We start from the raw sequence: 20,350 nt of genomic DNA, 5'->3' as shown, positions 1-20,350 counted from the left end.
GGCAGGTCGAAACCACGGCGCACGTCTTCCTCTCTGGCCCCTTTTACAGAGACAGTCGTCCTAACCTCATTTTGTCACGATTTTACACCTTGTTTCTGCTCTCAGATGAAGAACCTGCCATTATGTACAACACTGCCAAGTTTGGAGCGTCAGTGTGCAGGATTCTCTAGGTCCTGACAGGCCCCAGGCCTTGCCCAGAGGGATCGCAGCATGCAGCTACGCCACCCCACTACAACACGACATGAATTCCAAGATTACAGCCTTAGCTTGATCACAGTCCCATACTTTTAGCTGCAGATTATTCTGTTCTCAGCTTTCAGCACTTACAGTTTCTACTCATAGCATAGTATACAGGTCTCAACTTATATCTGTGCTTTTATCATTTTAATAGCCCTACAGTTTTTAAAACCAGCTTTTATGATAATTTGTATGACGATAATTTAATAATTAGAATTAATTACCATAGCTTTGTAACATGTACGATGCTGCAGTTTTTATAGCTTCATAGCTTTACTAGGACATAGGCCTTCTACCTTGCTGGTGGAGATTCTATACCATATTATAATTTTACAGTTTGGTGGTTAGAGTGTTGGAGTAGGACTGGGGAGACCCGAGTTCAAGTCCCCATTCGGCCATGATACTTGCTGGGTGACTCTGGGCCAGTCACTTCTCTTTCAGCCTAACCTACTTCACAGGGTTGTTGTGAGGAGAAACTTAAGTATGTAGTACACCGCTCTGGGCTCCTTGGAGGAAGAGCGGGATATAAAATGTAACAACAACAACAACAACATATACCTTTCTTTCCTCTTCTTTTGCTGGTCTAAGACTGTAATAAAGGTGACTGACTGATAGATAAAGAAGGAAGCAGCAGCCACATCTGGAGAGTGAGGGAGCCTTACCCAGAGAGGCCACATTCTGCCTATTCTCCTCCATGACTGCTCTGTGCAGGGCTCTTTGGTCTGCATCCAGCAGAGCCCACTCCTCCTCCGCGAAATGCACAGCCACCTCCTCAAAGGACACGGCACCCTGGAAGAAGAACATTTCTGACTCACAGGTAGGAAAACAGTCTGCCTGCCCATGTAAGCAAATATCTGGGGAGAATTAAGATGGAGCAGCTATGGGTCCTCTGGTAGGCAGATTGCAGAGAAGCAAAGCTTATTTCAGGCTCAGAAAAAGACACCCAGGCTGTCGCCCCACCCCATGATGCCTCTTTTACCTGATCTGGTTGTGTAGAAGCTGTATTTCCATCCACATACGGGAGCCACAACCTTGTCAGCACCTCCAGTGGTGTGCCATGAACTGAGAGAGACAAAAGCAATCAGAGGGTGGTTAATTGTAGAGCCCTAAAACTTTAAAGTGGGAAAGGACCTTTGAGGTCCTCTAATCCAACCCCTTGCTCACTGCATGGAATTGCTACTGTGTCCCTGACGGATGACTGTCCAGATAACTTATCCCATATATTCAATATCAATTCTTGTTGAAGGAGGAAAAGGATAATCACAAATGACTCCTGGGCAGAACTAGAGGAGCTGACTTGGACATAAAAGTTTTTAAAACTTGTTGGATGACATGACAGGCAGTGACATTAATGGGATCAGAGTTATATCAAGGCAGGGAGTCTGCAGCGTCACTGCCCCGCAGGCCTGATGGGGAGAGCAGCACATGGAGAACGGGATCCGGAAGTGATGTGTGCTTCTATCCCTTCCCTGCAAAAGCACTGATCCCATGGACATATCTGTCTGTACTGTTCAGCTCTCATGGGCATTTTACTGGCAGTTAACAGCAGATTTGCAGGAGAGGAGAGGATCAGAAATCACTTCCCAGTCTCCTTCCCTGCGTGCTTCTCTGCCCATCAAGCCTGCAGGGCAACTACTCTAAAAGCTCCCTGACCCAAGGAAGCTCTGATCAGGTTGACAGACCGCTGCCCGTCCCATCAACTCTTGACTCCAAAGAGGTCTCCAGCTTTGTGCAGGATAGACTAGATTTTTTTAAAAAACCCACAAAAAGACTCAGGGGGACAAAGAAGTAACTTTTTTTTTAGGTAAATGGGAGAAAGGGGAACCCAGCAGAAGCATGATCCATTGTTCCTTACCCAGCGAAGTGGCATCTCCATGATCCTCCTGAGAGATCCCTCCATGCAGCAGCTTCAGTCTGGCATCTGATAGAGCCTTCTCTGCCTCAGAAAAAGCAGTGGTAACTTCTCCTAACCGCCCCTGCACCAGAAACACCAACAAAAATCCCCGGCAGGTAATGGGGAGGCAGGGTTTAGAAAAGGCAACGACAGTGAGTGGTGGGTTAGGATACTTCCCCCTGCAATCTGGGCAAATTAAAGGCATTTCTCCTTGCTTATATTATTCTTCATTTCAATAAGCAGACTAAACCATTAATTAGCTTTACTTCTTTCTGGTATTAGTGACAGCTGGAGCTTTCATAGAACGGTGGAATCATTTAAAATAAATGAACATATGAGGAAACCTTCATTTGACCTTCCGCCAACTCTCTCACCTGCTGCTCGTCCTGCTTCTTGGCCTCTGCCTGGCTCAGGAGGAAACCTTCTGCCAGGGCCACCGCCTGCGAACTGGTCTCTGCTCCACATTCTCTCACCCAGCTCTCCATCTCTGGGGGCAGGATGGTCAGAAACTGCTCCAGGATCACAAAGTCCATAATCTGGTGTTTTGTGTGTTGCTCTGGTTTGAGCCACAGACGGCAAAGATGATGGAGTAGGCTACAAACCTGTCGGGGCCCCTCAACCTCCTGGTAGCGGAATTGCCTGAAGTGCTGGCCCTGTACATCTGAAGGGAGCGTGTCCTTGTGCAGGATTTCCTGCAGAGTCCTTTCCCAGAATTCCTCACCACTCCCAGCCTTGATGGTCTCTGGGCCACCTGAGTCTTGCATTTTCATCTTCAATTCTGTGCTCCAAAGGCAGCCTCCAAGAAGGCCAACGTTTCACCAACAGGCAGGAACTGCTGTAATGGATGGGGCCACTGAGTTCTGCAAAGATAAAACGTGGTTCTGTGCTTGAAGAACAACACCCTCAAGTGGTGGAGACATTTCACTAAGGAAAAGGGATTATTTGAGCTCCTGACAGAGACCTTTCTTTATATGAAAGGAGCCAAACATCCAAAGGGCACCTGGAGAACGGAAGGAGGTTCCTTTGTTTGCAAGTCATAGACCAATGCAGTGCCCCGGCCCCGAAAAGACTGGCTTGGTGTCCCACACTGCCCACTACAGCCTTCTCTCACCCCCACCCCTCTTTCCTTCCCAAATATTCCAGCCAGATCTGCTTCTCCCCCCACCCACCTTCCTCCTCCTCCTCCTTCTCCTTCAGGGACCACTGCTGGTCTTTCATATTAGGGCCCCTCGAAGCTATTTCTGGCAAGCAGCTGGAAAACTGTCTTGAGTCTCCTCCAAGCCTCCGTCTTTTGCAAACAGAAGCTTGTCTTGGCTGGGGAGGAACTGCAGAGGAATCAGCCCCACACAGGCCACCACCTCCCCATAAGCTACAATGGGGGGCTGGGGGGTGACTTTCGTTCCTCCTTCTCCCCCCCCCACCTTATGCCCCACTCTCTTCCTGGGCTTTGCTCTTCCCTTGGGGCTTTCGGCCCACTCACGCCTCCCTCGATTCCTTGGCCTTCATCAACCTCCCTCCCTCCACCGAGACTCCCCTTCCAAACAAATAAACGCACCGGTCCGAGGAGATCACAGAGTGATCCCGGAGTCCTCCTCTTTCCCAGGAAAGGGGGCAGGCTAGGAAGAGACTGATGCAGGATCCCTTTTGCCCTCTCTAGGATCCACGTCTCTCTCACCTTAACTCTTTCCTAGCATCTCAGGAGGGAGTCAAAGTGGGTCTCCTGTTTCCCTTCCTTGCCCTTCGGAAGAGGGAAACTGTTCACGTCGATAAAGGGCGTTTTAATTCTCAATCCATACCAGGACCATGACACTGGAATGAAACCCCACCACACCGCCCTGCAGCAGGGTTCATGCGTCTTTAACATCTACGCAAGAGATAGAAATCCAACTGATACAGCTTCGCAGCATGGAACCACTATTATGGGGCTTTGTCTCTTGAAATCCTGCCTGTCACCTAGTTCCTCCTGGTTCTAATCTGAGGTGCATTGATGGCATGCACACACCAGATCCTCACCCCAAGCAAATGCCACATAACCCGGTTTTCCTCTTCAACATTGGGGTGGTGGTCAAAGTGTGGTGAAAGAGGGGGAGATCCTCCTCTCACTGTTCAGGACCCAAAATTTTAGTGGCTTCTCACAGGAACTAGATGCTTCCTAAGTGACTCAGATGTCCATGATTGTATCGTACTTGTGGCAGTGATCTCTTAATAGGTTTATGTTTATATGTATCTATATTTTTATTGGGAAAGTAGTAAAGGGCAAAGGAGCCTAAGTGGCCAGGCAGGATTGCAAGAGAGGGCTGGGAGGTTCCTGAAGGAGGGCAGCAATCAATCAGAGGAGGAGGGTGGGATTTCTCAGGGACAGTCGTTAAGGACTGGGGGGTGGTAGAAACATGGGGAGCCAAACTACCTGAAGGGAGGACAAGGATTAGTCTGAGGAAGGAAGGAAGTAGAAGCACAAGTCCAGAATGGCTGGGAGGAAGGAGTTAGAAAAGTGAGCCAAGAGTCGGCCAAAAGGGAAGGAGTTTTAACAGATGTTGGAGAGGCCTCGAGGCAGGTAAAACAGCAGCAGCAAACTTCAACTCCTCAATAGGGAGTAACTTTAAACACTTTATTATGAAACCGGATGGGACAGACACCCAAGTTCATACAGCGAATTCCAAAATACAGAGACAAAGGAAATAAATAAAGGGAATTACTTGGCATTGATCCACAAACGGTTACTTTGTATTGCACAACTGACAACATTTGCTTGCTTAGTGCTTCCTATTATTTGAAACAAAATGAAACCCACAAAATTTTCTCATTGCTGTTTTACACTAACAAATGTGTTAGCCTGGCCATTTTGGGCCTCAATAGTCATTAATTATAATATAATGGTTATATTCCAGCAATTTCTTTCATTAGGGGGGCACTTTTTTCTAAGGAGTCCCCATCCAAACCCTTTCGCTTTCTGTTCACAGAAAACTACACGATAGCAAGGAGAAATTTCATTCCTCCTCTTTCAATGCAGTGGGTTGAACAGCACAAGTGAGCCTAAGGATGGGAGCAGAATTCCCAGTCCGAAATCACCAGGAACTAAGCCTCTTTCTTTCAAAATGGAATCATTCCAAACACCCTCAATATGTGACATGTTCTCTTGAGATTTATATGCTAGAGGTTTAATTAGCCACACAGGAATATTATTGGAGCATCCTGAAACAACCAGTCTCTGATCATATCCCCAAAATATGAATCATTGTCAGGGACTCCAGTCTTAGTGTTGGGAAGGATAACAAAATGTACAAATGGTCTGGTGCCTCTTCCATACTATTGCTGCTAATTCAGGAGAGGAAGGAGCCATTTTTACATGAAATGTCTGTTCTAACCTGCCCCACGGTTACATTAGCATTCAGAATGTATTCTTTAAACATGCCAGCATAGTTGTTGGTTGTATGGCTTGGCAAACTGCTAGAAATACAGATTATCAATAAAACATGTTTATGAAAATAGGGTTAAGGAACCTGTTTCTCAGTTCTTTAAGAATATGGGGTCAGATGTTGACAACAGCTGACATATCCTGACTCAGTTTAATAGCGGAAGTTCTATATTATTCATAAATGATCTAGAAGCAGAGGTAAGCAGCGATGTGGCCAAATTTGCAGATGATACCAAACTCTTCCGGGTAGTGAAATCCAAAACGGATTGTGAGCAGCTCCAAAAGGATCTCTCCAAACCGGGGGAGTGGGCGACAAAATGGCAAATGCGGTTCAATGTTAGCAAGTGTAAAGTGATGCACATTGGGACAAAAAACCCCAACTTCAAGTATATGCTGATGGGATCCGAGCTGTTGGTGACAGACCAGGAGAGGGATCTTGGGGTTGTGGTGGACAGCTCATTGAAAGTGTCGACTCAGCTGTGAAAAAGGCAAATTCAATGCTAGAAAGGGGATTGAAAATAAAACGGCTAACATTATAATGCCCTTATACAAAACTATGGTGCGACCACACTTGGAGTACTGCGTACAATTCTGGTCACCACATCTCAGAAAGGACATTGTTGAACTGGAGAAGGTACAGAAGAGGGCAACCAAGATGATCAGGGGCATAGAGCACCTTTCTTATGAAGCAAGGCTACAACACCTGGGGCTTTTTAGTTTAGTAAAAAGACGACTGCGGGGAGACATGATAGAGGTCTATAAAATCATGCATGGTGTGGTGAAAGTGGAGAGAGAGAAATTCTTTTCCTCTCACACAACACTAGAACCAGGGGTCACTCCATGAAATTGATTGCCAGGTCTAGGACCAACAAACGGAAGTACTTTTTCATACAACGCGTGATCCACTTGTGGAACTCTCTGCCACAGGATGTGGTGACAGCCAACAATCTGGATGGCTTTAAGAGGGGTTTGGATGACTTCATGGAGGTGAGGTCTATCAATGGCTACTAGTCGGAGGGCTGTGGGCCATCTCCAGCCTCAAAGGCAGGATGCCTCTGAGAACCAGTTGCAGGGAAGTAATGGCAGGAGAGAAGGCACGCCCTCAACTCCTGCCTGTGGCTTCCAGCGGCATCTGGTGGGCCACTGTGCAAAACAGGATGCTGGACTAGATGGGCCTTGGGCCTGATCCAGCAGGGCTGTTCTTATGTACTGTAGTTTAGCAGTCCTTTAGAGCAGTGTTTCTCAACATTTTTGGAGTCATGGACCGGTACATTCTTTGTGCGCAGTTTCCCGGACCAGCAGTTAGTAAAGGGGTCACCCCCCCTTGCCCCCACCCCCAGGCACCCCCCAAAACAATTTCAAGCCGGGGGGGGCGCTGCTGCGAACTCTCCAGAGCTCATTTATAGGCAGGCAGCCCTCACTGCTGGGATTACACTCTTTTAGCTTCTTCGAAATGAACATTACCCCAGCCCTAGAAATGAGCTTTGGAGAGCTCCCAGCAACGGAGGCCCCCACCAGCTCGAAATTGTTTTGTGGGGGGATTAATTCTTCATGGACCAGCACTCAACTGCTCATGGACTGGCACCAGTCCACAGACCGGTGGTTGAGAAACACTGCTTTAGAGCAACTCCTGAGTAGTAATACTGATTAACTGAGTGAGGATCTCAGCCAATGGCTTGGGCCCAAACCACGGCTGATGTCATGCAGCATCTTCCACCAGCATAACTCATGTGCTGGGATTGCTGCATTCCTAAAAGGTGGCCCCGCTGGTATTGTGCGAGGGTGCTCTTGTGCAAGGCTGCCAGGAATGCCTCCGACAAGGGCAGCAGCCCCAGCACAGTGGTTAAGCCAAGGGCAGACTGTGCATCATGTTGGCCTATGAAGGCAGTGTGGGAATCCCCATGATAGGATTACTTAGGAAGCTGCCTTCTACTGAGTCAGACCATTGGTCCATCTAACTCAGCATTGTCTACACTGACTGGCTGCGGCTCTCCAATGTTACAGGCAGGAGTTCATTACAGTACTACATGGAGATGGCAGGGATTGAACCCGGGACCTTCTCTATGCAAGCATGCATATGTTCTAGCATCAAATGTGGTCTCCTCCCCAAAGGGGATATATTAAAGCGCTCTGGTGTAGTCTCCAATCCAAATGCAAACCAGGGCAGACACTCTTTAGCAAAGGAGACAATTCATGTTCATTCTATTTACGTACGGTATTTCATAAAAGCATATCCCAAAGCAATATGGAAAGAGCATGGTGGGGAAAAAAGGCTAAAGGCAGCTCAGAAATAAAGCCCTTGCAGGGCAGAGAGAGAAGTAAATATCTTGAGCTTCAACCCTTCCTGGCACATCCAGTGTCAAGGCCTGCAGAAGAAAAACATGGATGTTTTCTGCTCCTTTGATCCCTCAATGAGGCAAGTGGATGCAAATCCTCCCCCTCCTCCTGCGAGGAAGTGGCTCAACTCTTGCAGCTCCTTGCAGTCCAAAGGCCATTGAGGCTGGGGTTGCTTGGAGTCAGTGGCAGCTGGTGGCTCCTGGAACTGGGTGGGTGCTAGGCAGGGCAGGTAATGGGTGGAGCCAGTGTAGGCAGTTCTGGTGTCTATCCACAGACTGGTCCAAGTTGCAACAGGAACTGCTGTCAGGGGTGGAGCCACTGAGTTCTGCAAAGCAGCCCCAAGTCCTGGAGGCATTTCACCAAGGAAAAGGGGTTATCCGAGCTCCTGACAGAGACTTTCCCCTATCCAAATGGAGCCAAACAGCCAAAGGGCACCTAGAGAAAAGAAGGAGTTCCCTTCACTTGCAAGTCACAGACCAATGTGGTGCCTCCTCCCCGAAAGCGCTGTCTTTTTGTCCCCTGCTGCCCACAGCAGCCTTCTCTCGCCCACCTCTCTTTCCTCCCCCAATACTGCAGCCAGATCTGGTTCTCCCCTCCTCCACCCCCGCTTTCTCCTGCTCCTCTTTCAGGGACCTCTGTTGGCCTTTTGCATTAGGGCACTTCAAAGCGATATACGGCAAGTAGCTTGAACATTGGCTTCTGTCTCCTCAAACCCTCCTTCTCTTTGAAAACAGCAGGAAAGAAGCTTGTCTTGGCTTGGGAAGAACTGCAGAGGGATCATCATCAGCCCCATGCAGGTCAACTCCCCATGAGCGGCAATGCAGGGCTGGGGTGACTTTCTTTCCCCCTTCTCCCCCCACTTTCCACCCCATTCACTTCCTCGGCTTTGCTCTTCCCTTGGAGTGTTACATGCAGCGCACCCACCCCTTCCTTGATCTTGATCACCCACCCTCCCTCTGCCAGACTCCTCTCCAAATAAACGCCACCAGGAGGGGTTCCCCAAATCCTGGAGTCCACTTCCCCAGGGAGGGGGCGGGGCAGGAAGAGATTGTGGCCAATCACAATTCCTTTTTCCCTCTGTTAACTCCCATCTCAATCTATACATACCAGGGCCATTGGATTAATGTGTCTTTAGCATCTACGCAACAGAAATGCAACAGGTAGAGCATTCCCCCACGGAGATATTTGAGCTGAAACGAAAGCTCTTTCCGCATTCCAGACATTTAAATGGTTTTTCTCCCGTGTGAATTCTTTGGTGTCTCTTAAGATATGAGCTCTGACTGAAGCTCTTTCCGCACTCCAAGCATTTAAATGATTTATCTACAATGTGAATTCTTTGATGTTTAAAAAGTTGTGGGTTCTGACTGAAACTCTTTCCACACTCCAAGCATCTAAACGGTTTCTCTCCTGTGTGAATTCTTAGGTGCTGCTTAAGATCTGAACTTCGACTGAAGCTCTTTCCACACTCCAAGCATTTAAATGGTTTCTCTCCTATGTGAATAATTAGGTGCTGCTTAAGATCTGAACTCTGTTTGAAGCTCTTTTCACACTCCAAGCATTTAAATGGTTTCTCTCCTGTGTGAATTCCTTGGTGTTTCTTAAGATTTGAGCTTGAGTTGAAGCTCTTTCCACACTCCAAGCATCTAAATGGTTTCTCTCCTGTGTGGATTCTTTGATGTTCTCTAAGATGTGAGCTCTGACTGAAGCTCTTTCCACACTCCAAGCATCTAAATGGTTTCTCTCCTGTGTGAATTCCTTGGTGTTTCTTAAGATTTATACTCTGGTTGAAGCTCTTTCCACACTCCAAGCATCTAAATGGTTTCTCTCCTGTGTGAATTATTTGATGTCTCCTTAGAGTTGAGTCCTGATTGAAGCTCTTTCCACACTCCAAACATTTAAACAGTTTCTCCCCAGTGTGAATTATTTGATTCCGCTTTCCCTTCTCTATTTCTTCTTGGATTGGTGTTTCTTGGTAGTCACCAGCATGAACAGGACTAGATTCATTCTTCCTTTCCTGGTTTCCTTCTCTTGCTTTTCTCTGTTGTCCTTCCTTTGTATATATAACTCTTTCTATTCGTGACCCGCATGCTTCTCCTTCAGACTTGCTTTTCCACCCATCACCTGCTAGAAGAGAGAGAGAAAGAAGCCTTGTATAGCTTGCAGGTAGAAAAGAAGTGACAAATCAAGTAATAAAGACAACTGATTGCTCCTGCAAATGACAAAACGGGCTTCAAAGCTAGGAAGTAAATCATAAAACCCATCATCAGTGATTGACATTAAATGAAGAATGGTGTGGTGTAGAAAGGGGAACTCTGGAAACTTGGGTTTCGTTTCCAGCCCAGCCGTGAAGTTGAATGGGCTGGCTTGTACAGTTCCTATGTCTCTGCCAACTGTATTGAGCCAGATTGTTTCCCAGTATGTGACGAGACAGGGGTTGCTCTATGCTTTCCTGGGATCGACCCTCAGTAGAGGGATCGCTCTGATCCTGATCTTGGAGGACACAGCTCCTTCGAGGTAGGCCGCCTCAAGTTGAAGACTGATCTAAAACTACTGACCACGATTAGAAGCAGCTTCAACAACCTAGTCTGGCTTGGACTTACAGGCACCGTACAGCCAGAGGCCACACAATCCAGCTCTAGACAATGATCTATTATTCTGAAATCAAATCCAGTAGTGCATGACCCTTACAAAGCACATGTGGAAGGGTTTTCAAGCAATCCCCCAGAACCTTTCAAACCAGATTGAAGCCAATTCTAAATATTTGAAATTTATTATAACACAAGGGTTGCACAGAGAATGAGCAATGGGGGCGAGGGGAACTGGAAGACTGGTGTGGTGTAGAAACCTGAACTCGGGTTTGGCTTCCCAACCAGCCGAGAAGTTGAATGGTTTGTCTTGTACAGTTCGTATGTCTCAGCCAACTGTATTGAGCAAGGTTGCTTCCCAGTATAAAGAATTAATTATGGAATAAACCCGCCTTTGCTACTCAGAACCCTTTGGAAGAAGGCCAGGTTACAAAAGATAAGAAAACAGCTAAAGGGAAAGTGTGCCCTCGAGTTGGTGTCGACCCTTGGCGACCACAGAGCCCTGTGGTAGTCCTTGGTAGAATACAGGAGGAGTTTACCATTGCCATCTTCCAGCCAGTAAGGGATGATGCCTTTCAGTATATCTTCCTGTATCACTGCTGCCTGATATAGGTCTTTCCCATAGACTGGGAAACATACCAGCGGGGATTCAAACCAGCAACCTCTGGGTTGCTAATCAAGTCATTTCCTCGCTGTGCCATTAGGTGGCTGTTAAGTCAAAAGGACAGAGAGCCATTAGCACAGAGGAAGAACATGCAGCATTGGGATTCAGAAGGCCCAAAACTAATTCCTCAACACATCCAGTTTAGGTCTTTTGCAGCTGTGTTTAAAAGTCCTCTGCAAGGGACCCTGGAGTGATGCTACCAATCAGTGTGGACAAGATTCAGCTCAATGCATCACCCAACTAAACTTTCATTGCTTTGTATGGTGAATAATTCCTCACAGCTAATAGACACAACCGTCCCGGCCCATTCTCCATTTCAAAAGCCTCGCTTGAGAGCATGGTTTGGCTGTAGCCTGTCCATCTTGCTTGTCTCCATCCTGTCAGCTGCAAAGCACTCAGCCCAAACATGGGTGCAAGCTGGCAGAGAGTCCCCTCCCCTAAACCAGTCAATTATGCTGTATGGCATAAACCAGAAAGCATGAGTCCAATGCCAGAATGAAGCTGCTGTTTTCCCAGTGGGGCTTGTAATTCAATTAGGAAAACCAATCTTGGGGAAGAATTCATCAGGGCTGAAACACAGGGAAGAATATTCCACATCCTCCCAAGGCAAACATTGGGATTTTATTATGTCAACAGGATCACCTTTATCCACACACTTGTTAACACTCTCAATGAATTCCAAAAGGTTTGTGAGGCAAAATTTCCCTTTGCAGAAGCCATCCTGGTTCTCTCCCAGCAGGGCCTGATGTACTGTTGTATACAAATATTCAACATCCTCCCAAGAGATGATGTTCTAAACGGTATGGAAAAAACAGAAAACTAGCAAATCACCAGGGCCAGATAGTATCCATCCAAGAGTCCTCAAAGAACTCAAATGAGAAATTGCTGACCTCCTTGCTAAAATATATAACTTATCCCTGCAATCAGGCTCTTTACCGGAGGACTGGAAAGTAGCAGATGTAACAGATTGTCCAAAAGCGATCCGGGGCGAACCGGGAAATTACAGGCCGGTTAGCTTAACGTCCATTCCAGGTAAACTGATGGAAAGCTTTCTCAAGGATAAAATGGTAAAGCACATAGAAGAACAGGCCCTGCTGTGAGAGAACCAGCATGGCGTCTGCAAAGGGAAATCTTGCCTCACAAATCTTTTGGAGTTCTTTGAGAATGTCAACAAATGTGTGGATCAAGGTGATCCAGTTGACATAGTACACCTGGACTTCCAAAAGGCTTTTGACAAAGTTTTTCATCATAAACTCCTGAGGAAACAGCGGTCATGGGATAAGGGGACAAGTACATGTGTGGATTGCTAACTGGTTGAAAAACAGGAAACAGAGGGTAGGTATAAATGGAGAGATTTTACAATGGAGGGAAGTCAGAAGTGGGATCCCCAGGGATCTGTACTGGGACCGGTGCTTTTTAATTTATTCATAAATGATCTAGAAGTAGGGGTAAGCAGTGAGGTGGCCAAATTGGCAAATTCTTTCAGGTAGTGAAATCCAAAACAGATTGTGAGGAGCTCCAAAAGGATCTCTCCAGACAGGGTGAGTGGGCCACAAAATGGCAAATGCGGTTCAGTGTCAGCAAGTGTAAAATGACGCATATTGCGATGAAAAACCACAACCTCAAGTATACGTTGATGGGATCTAAGCGGTCGGTGACTGACCAGGAGAGGGAACATGGGTTCGTGGTGGACAGCTCGTTGAAAGTGTCGACTCAATGTGTGGCAGCTGTGAAAAAGCCCAATTCCATGCTAGGGATTATTAGGAAGGGGATTGAAAATAAAACTGCTAATATAATGACCTTACACAAAACTATGGTGCGACCACACTTGGAGTACTGTGTACAATTCTGGCCACCACATCTAAAAAAGGACATTGTTGAAAGGTGCAGAAGAGGGCAACCAAGATGATCAGGGGCCTAGAGTACATTTCTTATGAGGCAAGACTACAGCACCTGGGGCTTTTCAGTTTAGAAAAAAGACGACTGTGGGGAGATATGATAGAGATCTACAAAATCATGCATGGTGTGGAGAAAGTGGATAGAGAGAAATTCTTCTCCCTCTCACATAACACTAGAAGCAGGGGTCATCCCATGAAATTGATTGCCAGGAAATCTAGGACCAACAACATAGGAACATGGGAAGCTACCATATACTGAGTCAGACCATTGGTCTATCTAGCTCAGTATTGTCTTCACAGACTGGCAGCAATCTCTCTCAGCCCTATCTTGAAGAAGCCAGAGAGGGAACTTGAAACCTTCTGCTCATCCCAGAGCAGCTCCATCCCCTGAGGGGAATATCTTACAGTGCTCACACATCAAGTCTCCCATTCATATGCAACCAGGGCAGACCCTACTTAGCTACGGGGACAAGTCATGCTTGTTACCACAAGACCAGCTCTCCTCTCCTAAGTACTACCTAACAAACTAAGTACTTTTTCACACAACGCATAATCCACTTGTGGAATTCTCTGCCGCAAGATGTGGTGACAGCCAACAGCCAACAACCTGGATGGCTTTAAGAGAGGTATGGATAACTTCATGGAGGAGAGGTCTATCAACGGCTACTAGTAGGAGTGCTATGGGCCACCTCCAGCCTCAAAGGCGGGATGCCTCTCAGTACCAGTTGCAGGGGAGTAAAAGCAGAAGAGAGGCCATGCCCTCAACTCCTGCCTGTGGCTTCCAGTGGCATCTGGTGGGCCACTGTGTGAAACAGGATGCTGGACTAGATGGGCCTTGGCCTGATCCAGCAGGGTTGTCCTTATGTTCTAAACCAGGAAGAAGCCCCTCATATCCAAGCCTAACACGGTTTCATGTGGTTCCAACCACAGGCCGCTGGATAAGTGTTTCCCCATCCAGCAGAGAGGCCCCACAACACTGCCATAAGAATACACCCACAAGGAATGCTGGGTCCCCATAAGGAAGAAGCAGCAGTCATTTCTGGAGAGTGAGGGAGCCTTACCCAGAGAGGCCATAATCTGCCAATTCTCCTCCATGACTGCTCTGTGCAGGGCTCTTTGGTCTGCATCCAGCAAAGCCCACTCCTCCTCCGTGAAATCCACAGCCACCTCCTCAAAGGACACGGCACCCTGCAACAAGAACTTATCTGACTCACAGCTAAGAAAACAGTCCTCCCCACCCCTGTAAGCAAATATCTGGGGAGAACTAAGATGAAGTCGCTAAGGGTCCTCTGGTAGGATTCAAGCCCTCACAGCCTTCCTAGTGGGCAGATTCCAGAGCAGCAACATTATTCTAGGCACCAAGGCGATCTTCTACCTGATCTGCTTGTGTAGAATCTCTTTCTCCATCAACACACGGGAGCCACAACCTTGTCAACCCCTCCAGTGGTGTTCCATGAACTAAGAGAGACAAAAGCAATCAGAGGATGATTTATTGTAGAGCCCTAAAAGGTTACAATTGGGACATCTGAGTTCCTCTCATTCAACTCCTTGCTCACTGCATAAAATTGCTCCTGCTTCCCTGATGGATGACTGTCCAGATTGCTCATCCCAATATCTTCAAGATCAATCCTTCAAGAGGGAGGAAAAGGATCACCCGACTTCCAATGACTCCTGGGCAGAACTAGAGGTGCAGACTTAGATATGTACATTTTTTTAACTTGCTGGATGACATGACAGGCAGTGACACATCCATGGGATCAAGAAGTGATGATTGCTTCTGTCTCTTCCCTGCAAGAGCGCTCATCTCAGGGACATCTTTGTCTATACTGTGCAGCCCTCACAGACACAGTTCTGGCAGTAAACAGCACTTTTGTGAAGAGAAGAGCTAAAATCACTTCCCAGTCTCCTTCCCCACATGCTGCCCTTCCCATCAAGCTTGCAGGGCAACTACTCTTAAAAACCCTGCTCAGTGGTCAGGCTGACTGACCACTTCCAGAGGGGCACGAAGGTAATTTTGGAGCTTGGATCTAAAGGCCTCTGGAGGTGTGTCCTCCCCTGCCCCGCTGCAAGTTAAGCATCATTTTAACTCATAGGTGGTGGAGGGGACAAACCACACCACCCAGGACAGACCAATTATTATTTGGGGGGCCCCAGGGAATATGGAGGCCCTGGGCCTTTGCACCAAAGTCCAGGGATAAGAGTGTCTCTGAGCACAGCCCTGCACATCAACTGTGGACTCTAAAGTTATCTCATTTTATTATCTAATAAAATGAAGAAACTATTGTGAGATGGGTGGGTCCTGTCCTGAGCATCACAGAACAAGGAGGTTGTAGAGTAGAAAAACACCAGCTCTCTGCCATACAGAACTTTGGGAAGCTTATATAATAAGAATTTTTAATTAAGTTTTGGATGCTGGTATAGTGTCATTGAAAAAATACACATTCTGGGAGTTGCATGGTGAAATAAAAGGGAATTCTGCTTTTAAAAAAAGACAGAATATATATTTTTGAAAGTTGACTAAGCAATTACCCAAATTAAAGAAACTGGAAAAGCAGACGGTGGTAAAAATGCTTTAATACTTTATTATTATTATTATTATTATTATTTTGGTAGGGAAGGTGGTTTTTTAAAAGACATGCATTAAAAAAATATTAACACATAAGGAAGATACTCCCACTCCAACTTCCCACTGGGTTATAGGTTTGAGGGGCAAAGCATATGCTACATACAATTCCTTGTACTGAAGTGTCACCTACTCATGCCAATGAAATACTGCAAAGAGGGTTATCCTGCACCTTACAATAATGCACAACAAGGCAGGGAGGGAGGGAGGATTCTACTTATCCTTCACCCAGCCAGAGTGGGGAAACTGGCTTCCCGCTCTGACTGCGGCAGGAGACTATTATTAATAGCGACAGGCACGTATGCGCCCTGACGCTTTGATCAAGGTGCCTGCGCCTCCCACCTTTTTAGAAGGGCTCTTTCCAAAGCCAGAGAAGGAGAAATGACTCTCTTGAGGTGTGTGAGAGCTTATTTTCCTGCTCTGGCCAGAGCAGGAGTGAAAGGCAGCAGAGGGGGCAGAAACTAACAAGTGGCTGGCAGATCTCTCCAGATGGCAAAGGCACATATTCCAACAGGTCTGGCTACCTCTTCTTTTTAAAAAGAGCCTTTCCCCCCAGTGCTTTTAGAACTTCCAAGTGTGCCAAGCACAGAGCAAATGGAGGATTGTGGACTGCTCGGCTATTCAGTGGAGGCTTCACTATTGGATACGCTTTTTCTGGGTGGGGTGTTGTTGTGTGGGACTGCTCTTTCCCTATCCAGACTTTAGCACTGATCCCTCGTCCGAGGAGAAAGGGCCCCCATCTTTCACAGTGGAATAAATTAGCTCACCCTGCCCTCCCCTGTACGGTGGGCCAAGGTGCTTATCCCACCCCATCCCTCCACTTGGGGCTTCCCCAGACAAGTGACAATTGTGATGTCAAATTGCGAGAGTCTCATCTCCCCTCCCCTCCTGGCTCCCCCCACGAGGAGGGAGGGAGGTCTAGCAGAAGTGTGGTCCATGGTTCCTTACCTAGTGAGGCGGCATCTGCATGATCCTCCTGGGAGGTCCCCCCATGAAGCAGCTTCGGTCTGGCACCTGATAGAGCCTTCTCTGCCTCAGAATCAGCAGCAGACGCTTTTGCGAGCCACCCCTGCACCTGAAACATCAACAGAAATCCCAGGCAGGGAATGGGGAGGCAGGGTTTAGAAAAGGCAAAGGCCGAATAAGTGGAAGGAAGAGGGTTAGGAGACTTCCCCCTGCAAGGGCGCTGAAAGAAATATGGCTAAATGAAGGACATTTCTCCTTGCTTATATTACTCTCTATTTCAGTAATCAGACTTAACCATTAATTAGCTTTACTTCTTTCTGGTATTAGTGACACCTTGAGCTTGAACAGAATGGTAGGATTACAATTTTTATTATACATAATGAAGAGAACTCATGTAATCTCCCACCAACTTTCTCACCTGCTGCTCTTCCTGCTTCTTGGCCTCTGCCTGGCTCAGGAGGAAACCTTCTGCCAGGGCCACTGTCTGCGAACTGGTCTCTGCTCCACATTCTCTCACCCAGCTCTCCATCTCAAGGGGCAGGATGGTCAGAAACTGCTCTAAGATCACAAGGTCCATGACCTGTTTTTTTGTGTGTTGCTCTGGTTTGAGCCACTGACAGCAAAGGTGGTGGAGTTGGCTGCAAACCTGTCGGGGCCCCTCAACCTCTTGGTAGCAGAACTGCCTGAAGCGCTGGCGCTGTACATCTGAAGGGAACGTGTCCTTGTGCAGGATTTCCTGCAGAGCCCTTTCCCAGAATTCCTCACCACTCCCAGCCTTGATGGTCTCTGGGCCACCTGAGTCTTGCTTTTCCATCTCCAATTCTGTGCTCCAAAGGCAGCCTCCAAGAAGACCAAAGTTGTTTCACCAACAGACAGGAACTGCTGTAATGGGTGGGGCCACCGAGTTCTGCAAAGATAAAACTTTGTTCTGTGCTTGAAGCACAATACCCCCATGTGGTGGAGGCATTTCACTATCGTTTTGTATAAGCACATTATAATATTAGCAGATTTATTTTCAATCCCCTTCCAATTATCCCAAGCATGGAATTGGCCTTTTTCACAGATGCCGTAGTTTGAGGGGGCAATTTTGATTAAGGGGGCACTTTTGTCTAAGGCATCCTCATTCAAAACCCTTTGGCTTTCTGTTCAAATGAACTGCGCTTGACAGCAAGCAGAAATTCCATTCCTCCGATTTCAATGCAGCAGGTTGAATGGCACAAGCAAGCCCCAGGTGGGGAACAGAATTTTTAATATGTAATTGCCAGGAACTAAACCTCCTCCTTTCAAAAAAGAATCATTACAAACATCCCCAACATATGACATGTTCTCCTGAGTTTTATATGCTAGACGTTTTATTAACTAGCCACCCATGCGTATTATTGGAGTATCCTGAAACAACCAGTCTCTGATCAAATCCCCAACATAAGAATCAGTGTCAGGGACTCCTGTCTCAGCATTGGCGAGTAAAACTTTGGTGAGCAGAAAAACGGGAAGGATTCCAAAATGGACAAGTGGTCTCGATCCTCTCCCATACTATTGAGGCTAGTTCAGGAGAGGAAGGAGCCATTTTTACATGAAACATCTGTTCTAACCTGCCCCACCGTTACATTAGCATCCAGAATACATTCTGTAGATATGCCAGCTTTGTTGCTTTTAAGGCTTGGAGAACTGCTAGAAATATAGACTATGAATAGAAAATGTTTGTGATAATAAAAACAGGTAATTTAACCCTAAGTTCTTTAAGAATATGGCTTCCCTGGGGGTCAGATGTTGACAACAGTTGACATATCCTGACTCAGGTTTATAGAGGAAGTGGTACTGTAATTTAGCAGCCTTTTAGAGCAACTCCTGAATAGGATTCTCGACTCATTGAGTGAGCATCTCAGCCAATGGCTTTGGGCCCAAACCACGGCTGACATCCTGCAGCATCTTTAACCGGCATTTCTCATGTGCTGGGTCCTGCTGCACTTGTAAAAGGCAGTCCTGGGGGTATTGTGTGAGGGTGCTCTTGTGCAGGGCTGCCAGGACTGCCTCTGATGAGGGCAGCAACCCCAGCACAGGAGTTATGGTGACGGCAGACTGTGCATCATGAAAACAGAAGAACTCATAATATGATTAGCTAAGAAGCTGCGTTATACAGTGTCAGACCATTGGTCCTTCTCACTCAGCACTGTCTACACTGACTGGCAGCAGATTTCCAAGGTTGCAGGCACTGAGATACCAGGGATTGAACCCAGAACCGTCTGGATTATGTTCTCGACCACCGAGTTGGGTCCCATCCCCTAAAATGGAGATATTAAAGCGCTCACACATAGTCTCCAATCCAACAGGGCAGACCCTGATTAGCAAAGGCAAATCATGCTGAAAAGGGATTATCTAAGCTCCTGACAGAGACTTTCCCCTGTAGGAAAGGAGCCAAACATCCAAAGGGCACCTAGAGAAAAGAAGGAGGTTCCTTCATTTCCACTTCACAGACTATTGCAGTGCCCCTTCCCCAAAAAGGCGGGCTTTGTGTACCCCCCTTGCCCAGAACAGCCTTCTCCCCCACCCCCCTTTCCTCCCAATGCTCCAGCCAGATCTGCTTCCCCCCCTTTCCTCCTCCTCCTCCTCCTCCTCCAGGGACCACCGTCTCTCCTTCGCATGAGGGCACTGCAAAGCTATTTCTGGCAAGGAGGCGGACAACTGGCTTCAGCCCCCTCCAACCCTCCTCCTTTTGCAAACAGCAGGGAAGAAGCTTGTCTCGGCTTGGGAGGAGCTGCAGAGGGATCATCATCAGCCCCACACAGGCCACCTCCGGATGAGATGAGCTGCAAGCGGGGGGGGGGGCTGCTGGAGTGACTCTCTTTCCCCCTTCCGCGCCCCCTTTCACCCTATTCACTTTCAGGGGTTTGCTCTCCACGGGTGGGGGGGTTCCACCCCCCCTCCCTTGATGCCTTCGCCTTTTTATCATCCACCTCCCTCCCTCCCTCCCTCGAGACTCCCCACCGAATAAACACACCGCGGCGGGTCTCCCCAGATGATCCCGGAGTCCTCCTCTTTCCCAGGGAAGGGGGCGGGCCAGGAAGAGACTGATGCCAACCAGGATCCCTTGGGGCCGCTCTAGGATCCACGTCTCTCTCTCCCCTTAACTCTGAACTGGCAGCATCTCAGTCGGGAGTCCAAGTGGGGCTTCTTCCCTTGTGCTTCCGAGGAGGGAAACTTCACGTCCATTCGATAAAAAGGCGTTTTAATTCTCAATCCATCACGGGACTCTAGATTGAAACCCGCCCCCCTCCCCGCCCTGCACCAGCGTCCATGCGTCTTTAGCATCTAAGTGACAGGTAGAAACGCAACAGATGCAGCTTTCCCCCATGGAAGCATGATGATGGACTTTGCCTGTTGATTTCCTGCCTGTCACCTCGTTCCTCCTGGTTCTAATCTGAGGTGAATAGATGGCATACACACACCAGATCCTCACCCCAAGCAAATGCCCCATAACCCGGTTTTCCTCTTCAACACTGGGGTGGTGGTCAAAGTGTGGTGAAAGGGGGGGAGATCTTCCTCTCACTGTTCAGGACCCAACATCTCAGTGGCTTCTCACAGGGACTAGATGCTTCCTAAGCAACTCAGACATCCTTGCTTGTATTGTGCTTGTGGTAGTGATCTGACTAACCCATTATATTTGAACACCACCCCCAGGTACTTAAATTGCTTCACCTGGTCTACTTTATGACCCTCAGTTATAGTCAACA

At 47.6% G+C, this 20,350-nt stretch overlaps 2 protein-coding genes across 8 annotated transcripts in view; both read right to left on the bottom strand.

Moving 5' to 3' along the window:
* LOC128343897 (zinc finger protein with KRAB and SCAN domains 7-like) overlaps positions 1 to 3,659 on the bottom strand; it is a 40,045-nt gene extending 36,386 nt beyond the window's left edge. The window contains exons 1-5 of the mRNA XM_053293330.1: positions 3,301 to 3,659; positions 2,506 to 2,991; positions 2,093 to 2,213; positions 1,217 to 1,299; positions 900 to 1,026 (exon numbers count right to left, since the gene is read on the bottom strand). Of these exons, the coding sequence (XP_053149305.1) occupies positions 900 to 1,026; positions 1,217 to 1,299; positions 2,093 to 2,213; positions 2,506 to 2,901 (727 nt within the window). The 5' untranslated portion in view covers positions 2,902 to 2,991; positions 3,301 to 3,659. The remainder of the gene's footprint in view (positions 1 to 899; positions 1,027 to 1,216; positions 1,300 to 2,092; positions 2,214 to 2,505; positions 2,992 to 3,300) is intronic.
* Positions 3,660 to 4,705: 1,046 nt separating this feature from the next.
* On the bottom strand, positions 4,706 to 19,875 carry LOC128347507 (zinc finger protein with KRAB and SCAN domains 7-like). 7 transcript variants are annotated; one of them, XM_053302378.1, is made up of 7 exons: positions 19,618 to 19,873; positions 17,038 to 17,526; positions 16,602 to 16,728; positions 14,406 to 14,488; positions 14,092 to 14,218; positions 8,991 to 10,007; positions 4,706 to 8,318 (listed from the first exon to the last, which is right to left on the bottom strand). In XM_053302378.1, exons 2-6 carry the CDS (start codon positions 17,431 to 17,433, stop codon positions 9,022 to 9,024), a joined length of 1,719 nt encoding a protein of 572 aa, XP_053158353.1. In that variant the 5' UTR covers positions 17,434 to 17,526; positions 19,618 to 19,873; the 3' UTR covers positions 4,706 to 8,318; positions 8,991 to 9,021. The 7 variants fall into 7 exon arrangements, with proteins under 7 accessions (XP_053158353.1, XP_053158355.1, XP_053158352.1 ...); XM_053302380.1 differs by having other exon boundaries at positions 4,706 to 10,004; positions 19,618 to 19,875; XM_053302377.1 differs by having other exon boundaries at positions 4,706 to 10,007.
* Between the last annotated feature and the right edge of the window lie 475 nt (positions 19,876 to 20,350).

Source organism: Hemicordylus capensis, chromosome 2 (assembly GCF_027244095.1).
Source record: "Hemicordylus capensis ecotype Gifberg chromosome 2, rHemCap1.1.pri, whole genome shotgun sequence".
Taxonomy (NCBI): Eukaryota; Metazoa; Chordata; class Lepidosauria; order Squamata; family Cordylidae; genus Hemicordylus; species Hemicordylus capensis.
The sequence above is the reverse complement of the archived record's forward strand: the minus strand, read 5'-3'. Positions and strand labels throughout refer to the sequence as shown.